The 13,757-nt window shown below is 35.8% G+C and overlaps 1 protein-coding gene across 2 annotated transcripts in view; it reads right to left on the bottom strand.

Annotated features, from left to right (window-relative positions):
- The window catches only part of SCLT1 (sodium channel and clathrin linker 1), a 217,858-nt gene that overhangs the window by 186,559 nt on the left and 17,542 nt on the right, over positions 1 to 13,757 (bottom strand). For both annotated transcript variants that reach the window (XR_006295405.1, XM_043568522.1), the window contains exons 3-4: positions 9,964 to 10,022; positions 9,032 to 9,104 (exon numbers count right to left, since the gene is read on the bottom strand). Coding sequence is in view for 1 of the 2 variants with exons in the window: in XM_043568522.1 (XP_043424457.1) it covers positions 9,032 to 9,104; positions 9,964 to 10,022 (132 nt within the window). In the remaining variant the exon portion in view is untranslated. The remainder of the gene's footprint in view (positions 1 to 9,031; positions 9,105 to 9,963; positions 10,023 to 13,757) is intronic.

The following is a 13,757-nucleotide window of genomic DNA, read 5'->3' as shown; positions in this document are numbered from 1 at the left end:
TTCTAACAAGTGCTTGTAAATATGGATATTTTAATGATACTTGGAACATAATAAAACATTCATTTTGAAATAAAGAGAAATATTTATATGACACAAGAAATATTTATAAATGCAACCCTATGATTTATAGATGTTCACATATATATTCCTCAGTATGTCACTATAACAAATGCCAGATTCGTTTATCTTAATTCACTGAATATAGTTTATCTTAATTCACTTTAGTTTAGATGAAGCCCATAGAAGAGCTTACATTTGGAAAAGTATAACGTTAATAGTGAAAAAAAAATAGAGATCTTTTTAGCAGTAATTCACTTAGTCTCTTATTCACCACCACCATTAACTGTCTAAACTCTCCAGACAATACAAGGTTGCTATGGTAAACCCATATGGTCACTAACAAATACTTTAATGGGAAAAATGGTTAAAAAAATCAGTAATTAAAATACAAGAATAAAATATATATTGTAAAGAGGAGATTGGTATGATTAATTCTCTTTGAGGAGATAAAGGGATTGTAAAATTTCAACAGGAAGGAAAGGCATTTCAAGTAGGGAAAAATATGCGTAAAAGCAGAGTCAAAAAGTATTAGATAACACAGGAATAGTAGTCAGCTCTCAGTGAGAGTAAATAGGCAAGGGGAGAGTAGGAAGGAGGCCATGTAAAATCGCACTTAAATTGCAATCAATTCATGATATGTCCATTAGTCTTGATTGGGTATCCTAGGCTAAAGAAGAGAAGCAAAGCCTGGAGTGAACCTGGTAAGGGAAGGGTAGAACAGGCAATGCTCTAAGCCCTTTTGTCTCCCTTTCAACCAAAGAAGCTCAAGGCAGCTTGGTCTAGGAAATCAGTAACAGCCAACTCTAAATACAATTCTGGCTTTGGGAAAGGTGAATCTTTCCAGGTCCTTGCTGTGAATGAATCACAATTAAGCCAAAATGAATGAATTCACGATCAGATGACTGAGAACTGACCATACATAGAGCAACGATGCAATGAAAGAAAATTAGAAAGGCAGACAGCAGGTCTTGAATGCCATACTAACAGATTTGGATTTTATTGTAGCAATTATTCTGATCTTGTCATTTTTTTTTTTTTACAAAAAGTGATTTTGCACAATCTTGCAAGATATTTAAAAGTTGCAAAAATGTTTATCTTGAAAAAATATTTACTCAAATTACCCAAATAATTAGAACATATATGCAATAGCTAGGATTAAATGTGAATCATTATGGTCACACTAAACATTCTTTACTATAAAATATTTCAAAATATATTTAATAGTTGAAACAAAATCTCAGCAATAGCATCAAATATTCCCTTATTTACATTTTTTGAAGAAAGTCTTTCATATAGAGAATTATAGTCACACTTTTCTTGCTTACAAGAATAAACTATGTTTTTAGTGGGTCAATAAATCCTAAGAACTAGTTCTAATCAGTAATATCTATGTGAGCAACTGTTCTTAGAAGTAGCAGCCAGTATCTTTTCTCCTCAAAAGTATCAACTACTCTTGTTATAGACCCTTGCTTGGGCTCTTTGCTAGTTTCCTCTCTCTTGTAATTAATTCAATAATCACTCTTAGATTGAGAATGCTAAATGGAAAAATGAAGCTAAACACCTTAGTAACATAGCTGATTAAAGATATATATGAATCAAATTATTAAAAAATTAAAACTTTAATTCAAGATAACTAGCTATCCCATTTTATAACAAACCACATAATAGATCATTAGAGCAATTCTGAGAGTAAATTCAGCAGAAAATTTAAACTCACTAGCCCTAAAAATAAAAGTAAAATGCCATTTGTGCAGAGGAGAGCTTTCTGTTGCTCTTTGTCAGTTAGAAAGATTAAAAGACATCTATGGTTGGTTCAAATTTAAATGACTGCAGGCTCAAAAAAAAAAAGGACATAGTACAGACTTGGAAAGCACCTATTTAACTTATCATAAAACAGGAACCGCAATTTAAAGAAATGCTTGTTTTTGAAATTTGGGTCTACAGGATCACTTTCATTACTCTTGGAAAGTATAAATAATTTCAAGTGCAATGGAAAACCCAAATTTATTTTAGAAGATACAAGAATATGTATTCTTTTAGTAAAATCCTTTTAGTCAATCCATTTATTTACAAATAGGAGATTGTTAAGCTAGATCTAATCATCTTGTTCCAATGAGACCTGGTTTATATTCATTCATCAAGAATTGAGGGATTATGCACTAGACTTCAAGGCATATGATAGGATCTCTTGCTGTCCCTGCATGAATAGAAAAGAAAGATATAAAGAAAGTTCTTAGTGTTTGCCCACTTATAGCCCCATTCTGAGGAAATGAGTCTTAAGCGGATGTTTTTATATAATATTGCTCTACTTTCTTTCATTTGCATTAAATTCAGTGAAACTTGCTACCCAACTGAACTGATCCAGAGATTAGTATCTAAACCAAACACAGTAGTAAGTACATTCAAACACTAGGAAAGGGAGTTTAACGCCTCCAGGTGGGCTTGAGACATGTAGCATCTCTTTAACAAATGCTTCGGTTATCCAATAATCAGAAATATCAAAATTTGGGAGAAAAATGTAAACATTTTAAAATCAAAGAAACAGGTTATAAATATCAAGTATACTTTAAAAATGTATCTCACTGAAACTCACATTGTATCCTGAACAATGTTGTGCTATTATTCTAATTCTCTATCAGCCTCCCATATATCCTAATTTTAGAAATTCTAGGGTACAGAAGGGTCCTTGGTTTCTAAACTCTCTTCACTCCTAAAATAAACTTTTATTACTAAAGAGGATTTCAGACAAAAGATGCCACAGCATAATCCTACCTATATTAGAAGACGATCAAATGAATCTAAAATCTGATAGACATAATGTTTGAAATTGGGGGAAAAAAAAACCATTCTCCAAACAAAGGGAAATACCGGTAGGATGAGGGTTAAAAGTCTAAAATTATATGAGATGGGTTTTGGTCTTCTTGGGGGAAAAATAAAGATGTAAACAAATAATGAGTTTAAGTTCTCCAAGCATCTAAGATATGCTCCTGTGAGATACCAGGAGCAAGGAAACACTGGATTAAAAAATGAAACTGAAGAGGCAGAGGCAGTTAAGATGGCAGAGAAGTAGGGATATGGGAATTTTCCTAGTCCTTCAAACACAGCTGTACTGAGATAGGATCACATGGAACACCCAGGAAATTGATCTGCAGAGTAGCAGAGGATCTCCACAGTTGTAGTGAGACAGCTTGGCAGGATGGAGCCTCTGGAGCAGAGAGATTCTGGAAGTGCAAGACTCTCTCCAAGGTAGAGCCGGTGCCATGACTCGTGTGCTCCTTGGGAGGGAGGGAGCTGACCCCAGGGTATAGCACAGAGTAGCAATCTCAGGAGAGCACTAGGAGAGAACAGTCCCCTTCCTGGAGTACTTTGGGAAGATGATTTATTGCCTCTCCAAGGACAAAAGACCCTGCACGTGCCAGCCAAAGGCCTTTTTTCAGCAGGGCAGAGTGGCAATACGGCAGAATGGGGTGCACACGGTGTGGAGTCCTTGAAGATGACATCAGGTTTTGAATCGCAGCCAAGCTGCCTAAGAGGTTTGGGAGGCTGTGGAGCAGTGCAAAGTGAATACCCTTGCTATTCTGTGAGGACTACCTGAACAGCATGGGTTGAGACACCCAGTCGGGGGAGCGAGACTGGGATGTCACCGTTTTTCTCCCCAACACCAACACAGTGGAACTTCAGAGAGCAGCACAGCACCCCCACTGGAGGCTGGACACGCTTACACCAAACACCGCTCCTCCATGGTTGGCAACTTCTTATCTACTGGAACAAGAATGACTGAGCCAACTCAGCTGGCCTCTCCTCCAGACCAGCACAGCCACTGGTGCTAGGCGCCAAAAGACAACTGTTTCTCCTTCCTTCCTTCCTTCCTTCCTTCCTTCCTTTCTTCCTTCCTTTTCTTCCTTCCTTTCTTTTTCTTTCTAATTGTTCTTTCTCCTATTTTATTCTTTTAGAATCAGGCACATAGTTTCTGGTTTGTTTTTGGTCAATTCTTATTCTATGTATATATGTGTGTGTATGTGTGTGTGTGTGTGTGTGTGTGTGTGTGTATTTTTTTTAGCAGAAATTTTTATTCTATCATTTTTCCACCTTTCCTATTTCTTATTTTCCTATTCCTCTGAATTTAGCCTCATACTTTTTTGTTTTGTTTTCTTTTTCCTTTCCCCCCACCCTGTTTTTCCCCCCTTGATTTGCTGTTTGGACTATTTTCTCCTTTCATTTTGCTTTTTATGGGATCAGGATTCCCCCACCCTTTTTTTCCCTATGCTTTTCCAGGGTTACTTCAACAACAAATCAAAGCTTCCCTGGTTGAAGGTCCACACACTCCACCACTATAAGCAAGGAGGAGTTCTGCACAGTACTGATCACTGGGATGAGCAGCCAAAATGTACAACAGAGTGCACACCACATATACAAAAACCACTTCCTGGAGTGCCAGGCCCTGGATAGGGTATGACCCCTTTTTAATACAGTAGTACACTCAGGTGCAGGACACACAAGAAGCTTTTAAAATACACAAAAGACAGAAACTTAGCCAAAATGACCAAACAGAGGAATTCTTCCCAAAAGAGAGTGCAAGAAGCAATCAAAGCCAAAATCACCAAATGGAGGAATTCTCCCCAAAAGACAGTGCAAGAAGCAAAGCCAGAGAATTGCTCAAAACAGATATAAATAATATACCTGAACAAGAATTTAGAATAACAGTCATAAGATTAACAACTGGGCTTGAAAAAAGCATAGAAGACACCAGAGAGACTCTTGTTGCAGAGATCAAAGACCTAAGAACTAGTCATGATGAATTAAAAAATGGTATAACTGAGATGCAAAATAACCTAGATACAGTGACAGCGAGAAGGGAAGAAGCAGAAGAGAGAATAGGTGAAATAGAAGATAAAATTTTGGAAAATAAAGAAGCTGAAAAAAAAAGGGGTGGGGAAGGAAATTATTAGATCGTGAGGGGAGAACTGGAGACCTAAGTGATTCCATGAAATGAAACAAGTGTCCATATCATAGGAGTTCCAGAAGAAGAACAGTGAGAGAAAGGGGCAGAAGGTTTATTTGAACAAATTATAGTTGAGAACATTCTCCAAAATAGACCGCATACTAGGTCACAAAACAGCCCTCAACAGACTGAGATCAAACAGATTGAGATCATACTATGCATATTTTCAGATCACAACACTATGAAACTTGAAATCAACCACAAGAAAAAATTTGGAAAGCCTCCAAATACATGGAGGCTAAAGAACATCTTACTTAAGAATGAATGGGTTAAACAGGGTATTGAAAAAGAAATTGAAAAATACATGGAAGCAAATGAAAATGAAAACACGACAGTCTAAACTCTTTGGGGTGCAGCAAAGGTAGTCCTAAGAGGAAAATACATTGCAATTCAGGCCTGTCTCAAGAAGCAAGAAAGGTCCCAAATACACAACCTAACCTTACACCTAAAGGAGCTAGAAAAGCCACAGTAAATAAAGCCCAGCAGAAGAAGGGCAATAATAAACATTAGAGCAGAAATAAATGAAATAGAATCCAAAAGAAAACAGTACAACAGATCAATGAAACTAACAGCTGACTTTTTGAAAGAATGAACAAAATTGATAAACCCCTAGCCAGACTTCTCAAAGAGGATCCAAATAGATAAAATGACAAATAAAAGAGAGAGCACAACCAACACCACAGAAATACAAACAACTGTAAGATAATACTATGAAAAACTATATATGCCAATAAACTGGACAAAGAAATGGACAAATTCCTAGACACTCATACACTACCAAAACTCAAATGGGAAGAAATAGAAAACCTGAACAGACCCGTAACCAATGAATAAGTAAGTGGGTTATCAAAAATCTCCCAACAAACAAGAGTCCTGGGCCAGGTGGCTTGCCAGGGAATTCTACCAGACATTTAAAACAGAGTTAATACCTATTCTTCTCAAACTGTTCCAAAAAACAGAAATGGAAGTAAATTTTCCAGACTCATTCTATGAAGGTAGCATTACCTTACCTTGACTTCAAAACCAAAATCCCCACTGAAAAGAGAATGACAGGCCAATATCCCTGATGAACCTAGATATAAAAATTCTCAACAAGATAGTAGCAAATAGAACTCAACAGTACATTAAAAGAATTATTCACCATGAGCAAGTGGGATTCATTTCTGGGCTGCAGGGCTGGTTCAATATCCACAAATCAATCAACGTGATATACCACATTAATAGAAGAAAGGATAAGAACCGTATGATCCTGTCTACAGATGCAGAAAACGCATTAGACAAAATACAGCATCTTTTCTTGATAAAAACCCTCACAAAACTTGGGATAGAAGGAACATATCTTTAAAAAAGCCACATATGAAAGACCACAGCTAATATCATCCTCAATGGAGAAAAACCGAGCTTTTTCCCCCAGAGATCAGGAACACAACAGGGATGTCTACTCTCACCTCTGTTGTTCAGCATAGTGTTGGAAGTCCTAGCCTCAGCAATCAGACAACAAAACCAAATAAAGGCATCCAAATTGGCAAAGAAGAAGCCAAACTTCCACTCTTCACAGATGACATGATTCTCTACATGGAAAACCTGAAAGACTCCACCAAAAACCTGCTAGAGCTGATACATGAATTCAGCAAAGTCGCAGGATATAAAATCAATGTACAGAAATCGGTTGCATTTCTATACACCAACAATGAAGAAACAGAAGGAGAAATCAAGGAATCAATCCCATTTACAGCTGCACCAAAACCATAAAATACTTAGAAATAAACCTAACCAAAGAGGTAAAAGATCTGTATGCTGAAAACTATAGAAAGCTTATGAAAGAAATTGAAAAAGACACAAATAAATGGAAAAACATTCCATGCTCATGGAATGGAAGAATGTTGTTAAAATGTCAATACTACCCAAAGCAATCTACACATTCAATGCACTCCCTATCAAATAACACCAGCATTCTAGAGCTAGAGCAAACAATCCTAAAATTTGTATGGAACCTCAATAGACCCCGAATAGCCAATGTAATGCTGAAAAAGAAAACCAAAGCTGGAGGCATCACAATCCCGGACTTCAACTTGTATTACAAAGCTGTAATCATCAAGACGTATGGTATTGGTACAAAAACAGACCCACATTTTAATGGAATAGAATAGAGAACCCAGAAATGGACCCCAAAATATATGGCCAACTCATCTTCAACAATGCAGGAAAGAGTATCCAATGGAAAAGGACAATCTCCTTAGCAAATGGTGCTGGGCAAACTGAACAGTGACATGCAGAAGAATGAACCTGGACCACTTTCTTACACCATACACAAAAATAAAGTCAAAATGGATGAAAGACCTAAATGTGAGACAGGAAACCATCAAAATCCTAGAGGAGAAAACAGGCAACAACCTCTTTGACCTCAGTCACAGCAACTTCTTACTTGACATGTCTCCAGAGGCAAGGGAAACAAAAGCAAAAATGAACTATTGGGACCTCATCAAGATAAAAAGCTTCTGCAAAGCAAAGGAAACAATCAACATAAATATAAGGCAACCAACAGAATGGCAGGAGATATTTGGAAATGAAAAATCAGATAAAGGGTTAATTACCCAAAATCTATAAAGAACTTACCAAACTCAACACCTGAAAAACAAATAATCCAGTGAAGAAATGGGCAAAAGACATGAATAGACACTTTTCCAATTACACATCCAGATGGCCAAAAGACACATGAAAAGATGCTCAACATCCCTCATCATCAGGGAAATATAAATCAAAACCACAATGATATAACACCTCACTCCAGTTAGAGTGGCTAAAATTAACAACTCATGAAACAACAGATGTTGGCGAGGATGTGGAGAAAGGGGAACCGTTTTGCACTGCTGGTGGGAATGCAACCTGGTACATCTACTCTGGAGAACAGAATGAAGGTTCCTCAAAAAATGAAAAATAGAACTACCCTACAACAGAGCAACTGCACTACTAGGAATTTATCTAAAGGACAATGGAATTCTGATTCAAAGGGGCACATGCACCCCAATGTTTAAAGCAGTGCTATTAACAATAGCCAAATTATGGAAAAAGTCCAAATGTCTATGAACTGATGAATAGATTAAGAAAAATTTGCGGGGGTGGGGGGGCTAAAAAGTAAGGTTACATTTATTTTACACTGTAGAAACACTGCAATGAATTAGCCAGTAATTCGCACTCCCATGGCTTCACACAAGGAAGAAGTTAACATGTCACCACTTTCTCTGGAATAGCTCGACAACCATGATTTCCATATACCCTAATGTAACTGCCTACTAAAATGCCAGTCATCTGTATGTACCAGTGTCAAAGATGAAAAGTAAACTGTAGTAAGATGTGGTTTATGTGTATATATAACGGAATACTACTCAGCAATAAAAAATAATGAAATCTTGACATTTGCAACAACATGGATGGAACTGGAGGGCATTATGCTAAGCAAAATAAGTCAGTCAGAGAAAGACAGATATATGATTTCACCCACATGTAGAATTTGAGAAACTTAACAGATGAACACAGAGGAAGAAAAGGAAAAATAAGATAAAAACAGAGAGGGAGGCGAACCATAGATGACTCTCAAATCAGAGACAAGCTGAAGGCTGATGGTGGGGACATGGATAGGTGGGTAGGGATGGGTTAAATGGGTGATGGGATGGGCATTAAGGAGGGCAGTTTTCAGGATGAGCACTGGGTATCATATATAAGAGATGAATTATTCCTGAAACCAAGACTACACTGTATGTTAACTAACTTGAGAATAAATCAATAAAATTAAAAAAAAAAATGAAACTGAAGATAATCTTTAAATACACACATACTTTCTTATTGAGAGCCAAGAATTGATTAGATATAGCTAAATATGTTATTCCTCATCAATGTTTTTGAAGAGTATTTTACTTCTTTTTTTAAAATAAAATATTATAAAAAAACTTGAAAACTATGATTTCATACCTGGTAATATTTCAGCTGCCCATTTAGTTCTTCCAGATGTTTATCATACTCAATAATAAGAGGAGCTAAAAAGCTAATAAAAATACATAATTTTAAAAATCTCATATTCTGTTTAATCTAGTGTAATATGCAGCATGTGAATTAAATAGAACATCAATATTTTTATGTTACATTTATCCATAAAAATCAATACTTTGCCTTTTTCGTGTTCTCAAGCTTATCTCAATATTTTCAGATGCTATCAAATATCTGGGAAGGGGAGGTAATGAAGGAGGTCATCAAGACAACTGCCAGTTGACCCTTGAGCTGAACCTGGGCAATTGGAGGCCTTTCCCTGACCCTCCCCTGTACTTAGAATATGTATTCTGCTTGTCTTCTTCACACCCAGAAGCAGCTCCAAGGATACAGCCTTAACATAGTAATGTGATGCCGAGGGTGTCTGTACTGGGATGTAAGTGAACCCAGTTAAGGCTTTTTGTGTATGTGACTGAACCCAGTTAAAGCTTCTACACAAACATTTAAGATTATGGCAGGCAGGTGAGGAAATCTAGCTGTCTTGCAGTGTCCTACAACAAGATAACTCATAAGTAGGTTCTATTGCTTAATAAATTTGCCACCTACCAACCCGGAGTGGTCTGCCTCTTCCCTCAGTCTGTCCTTGCCCTCCACATATGGGAACCAGTTTCAGATTACACCCATATTACTCTTGGAAGGTCTGGAGGAGGTTGCAAATAGGAGGGAGAGAAAATCACCCCAATTGAGAACTACTCTTGTAGATCATAATGCTGGCTTTCCCGCACTTGTATATTCAATGACATATCATTTAAATCTAATTATAGCAGACCATGAAATAATCTTAATATTAAAGAAATTATTTTAACAATAATAAATATATTTAAGAAAACAGTATTTTTCTGGTGACTCAAACATACCTTTGGTCAACTAGTGTGTTTTCTAATGTGTCATCTCCACCTCCTTTGAAGATAGCTTTCTACAACAGAGAATATTGCATCTTAAAATGTTTTCTCACATCATCGAAGCCAAAATGACAGTAAAAACAAAACAGGAAAGAGTAATCATCTAAATTGATGTTGAAAGTGCATTTGGTAAATTTTAACATCCATATGTAACAAATTTGGTAAATTTTAACATCCATATGTAACAAAAACTCTTGGCAAAGTCGAATAGGAAGAATTTTTCTCAATTTGACAAAGTATCTATCAGAAACCTACATCAATTACTATCTTTCATGGTGAAACATCAAAAGTGCTGCATTAAATACAGTATAACACAAGGTTGCTCACTATCACTGCTAAATTCAACACTGCACTAGAGGTTCTAGTCAGTGGAACTAGGGTAAAGGGCTGGGAATTTAAAAGTTGAAAAAGAAACAACACTCTTATTATTTACAGATAATTTGACCATTTACCCAGAAAACTCTATGTATAATCTACCAATTATTAGGTCTAATAAGAGAATATGGTAAGTTATCCCATAGAAGATCAACAGAACAGTAGCCTTCCCAAGTGCCAGCAATAATTTGAAAATGTAAAAGAAATAATATCTTTTCACTACTGTAACAAAAGGTAGCACATGAGAATAAAAAACAAAAAAAGATGCTATAACTTTACTGAAAAATTAACTATACTGAAGAATATATAAGAAATATGTAAATTTAATAAGGAATAATGTTATATAAAGTGTTTAGCATAATTCCTGACGTGTAGAAAGCTCTTAATAAATCTTGGCTATTTTTTTTCTTTTTTTTTTCTTAATATGGGGGAAAATCTATTGGCTAACCAAGGTATATGTTATGAGCTTTCAACCAACATGGGAAGGATTAGCTCTCAAAATATAAAGCCTCAGTAGACATGTTTACATGGATCCAGAACTGTAAGATGAATTAGACAAAAAGAAAAGGTAACCTTCCAGGGAGAACCCTGATGGATTAAAGAATAAATGAATCCAGTAGTCTATGCAATTTCAGAGAGGGATTTATTCAATCCTAGAGTATTAAAAAATAGTTACTGTGTTTATTAAAGAATTAATTAAGGGGCAAGAGATAGTTTAACTTTCAATTGTCCAAAAGTTAGTTAAAATCTTCTTGGGATAACTAAGTGGTTCAAACCTTAAAAATATTATTTCTCAAATTTCTTAGGAATTTTTATAAATATCAAATCAACTACCAATGTTATGACTGACAGCTAGAGATGGATGGCAGTCTACAAAATAATAATTCAAGCTCTCATTAACCTCCCACCCATCAGTTAGAAGTTTCCTAATTGTTACTCTTACCATGTTTCACTCCACTTTATCATTCTTTTAAACAATATTTAGTAATCTCCTAGTGTTTACTAAATTAAGTCCAAACTCCTCAATTTAACCATTCAAGGCCCTCTACAATGCAAATACAATCTATCCTTTCTAATGTTATTTTCCATTACTTCTCTCATATACGCCAAACACACTTTGAAAAAATGAAGTATGTTTTACTCCCTAAATACTCCACTACCTCTTCTTTTAGCCCCCATTGAAGTTCTTTTAAAATCTTAGCTACTTTTCAGTACTCATCAAACATGCTACATCCTTCAGGAAACTTTCCCTGATCTCTCCAACTATATATGATCACCTTTTTCCCTGTGATACTCATTTTTGGCTTTCAGGTTAATATACGAATAATATGCCTTTGCAGGTTAAGATACGAATAATAATAATAATATGTTAAATAATATGTTATTTAACATTTTTCTCAAACCCATATTTCTTAGTCTTTAGGTCCCTATGAAATGGTAGTATTATGATACACATTTTCATAGCACTAAATCTCCTGGCATAGTGCCTTACATATAGGAAGTGCTCAACATATATTGGTTAAACTGAATTCTATAAAGACACTGCTCTGAAACTATTTTCTAATGATAGTTGCTAATAAAATGCCAACCTACGAATAAAGGACCAATAATCCAAATCATAAAAATTATGATCCTAAGGGCACCTGGTTGGCTCAGTTGGCTAAGAGTACAACTCTTGATTTGGGCTCAGGTCATGATCCCATGATTCATGAGTCCCACTTCAGGCCTGCTTGGGATTCTCTGTCTCCCTCTCTGTCTCTCTCTGTCTCTGCCTTGCTTGCACTCTCTCTCTCTCAAAATAAATAAGCTGAAAAAATGATACGATTATAAAGATAAACATAATAAAACAAAATATAAAAAATTTTCATAGAATAATAATATAGATTCAGTAATCCTTTCCCACTTGCTAGTGAAACTTTTAGAATAAAAGTACGTAGGACTTAATAATTCAAGATCTAGTGGAAAAAATCAAGTTGGGAGGGTAAGATTGATATCAACTACACAAGCATTTACATAAGGGCACCTGGCTCTCTCAGTCAGTGGAGAGTGTGAGTCATGATCTTTAGGTTTCAGCCCTAAACTGGGTGTAGAAATTACTTAAAAAATAAAATTAAGGGGCGCCTGGGTGGCGCAGTCGGTTAAGCGTCCGACTTCAGCCAGGTCACGATCTCGCGGCCCGTGAGTTCGAGCCCCGCGTCAGGCTCTGGGCTGATGGCTCAGAGTCTGGAGCCTGTTTCCGATTCTGTGTCTCCCTCTCTCTCTGCCCCTCCCCCGTTCGTGCTCTGTCTCTCTCTGTCCCAAAAATAAATAAACGTTGAAAAAAAAATTTAAAAAAAAAAATAAATAAAAAAAATAAAATTAAAAAAAAAGAATTTACATATATGTATTACCATATTTATATGTGTTATATATTTATATATATATATTTTAATTGAAATATAATTGACATGTTTAGTTTCAGGTGTACAACATAGGGATCTGACAATTCTATACATTGTTATTCTCACCATAAAAATAATTAAAAGCATTTATAAATATTTTTATATTTCCTAAACAAAATTTAAATAAATTACACTAAATAAAAGCAATATATACAGAATTTTATATATCTTGAATCTTGAAAAATGGATACTGTACAAGTAATTTCTACTTATTTTTATCCCAAGATGACTTCCGGTGATGATGGTCAGAGTATATCACAGAAGGAATGCCAATAATATTGAATTATAGTTGGGTAGACAAATTTTCTGGACACTTTTCTTCCTCTGAGGAAACTATACACTCTCTAAATATTCTAATTATAATTCTGAATGTTTAATTTTGTGCCCCTGATTTTAAACTATATATCTGGCTATCAAATATGTTAATGACATCCTTTCTGCCATCCTTTGGAAGAAAATACAAGCTGACTAGCATTTTGTGAAAATGTTTCTTCATATTTTATTTACTTTTTTAATGTTTGTTTATTTTTGAGAGAGAGGGACAGAGTGTAAGCAGGGGAGGAGCAGAGAGAGAGGGAGAGACAGAATCTGAAGCAGGCTCCAGGCTTTGAGCTGTCAGCACAGAGCCTGACATGGGGCTCAAACTCACAAACTGTGAGATCATGATCTGGGCCTAAGTCGGCCGCTTAACCGACTAAGCCACCCAGGTGCCCCTATTGTTGCACATTTTAAGGGTGTTGTAGCATATGATTCATATCGTGAAGAGACTGATTTTCATCATTTATCACTTTATTAATGTAGAGTGTAAGAAATTGCTAAACTCTTACAAATGGCTCTTTTTAAAGTGCTACAGTCATTGATTTTCTAACATCATCAACATCATCATGGAATGATGCAAAATCAACAAGGTTTCATTCAGCAAATGGAGAGTCT

The sequence above is a fragment of the Prionailurus bengalensis genome, chromosome B1 (genome assembly GCF_016509475.1).
Source record: "Prionailurus bengalensis isolate Pbe53 chromosome B1, Fcat_Pben_1.1_paternal_pri, whole genome shotgun sequence".
NCBI classification, from domain to species: domain Eukaryota; kingdom Metazoa; phylum Chordata; class Mammalia; order Carnivora; family Felidae; genus Prionailurus; species Prionailurus bengalensis.
This window is presented reverse-complemented; position numbering and strand designations above follow the sequence as displayed.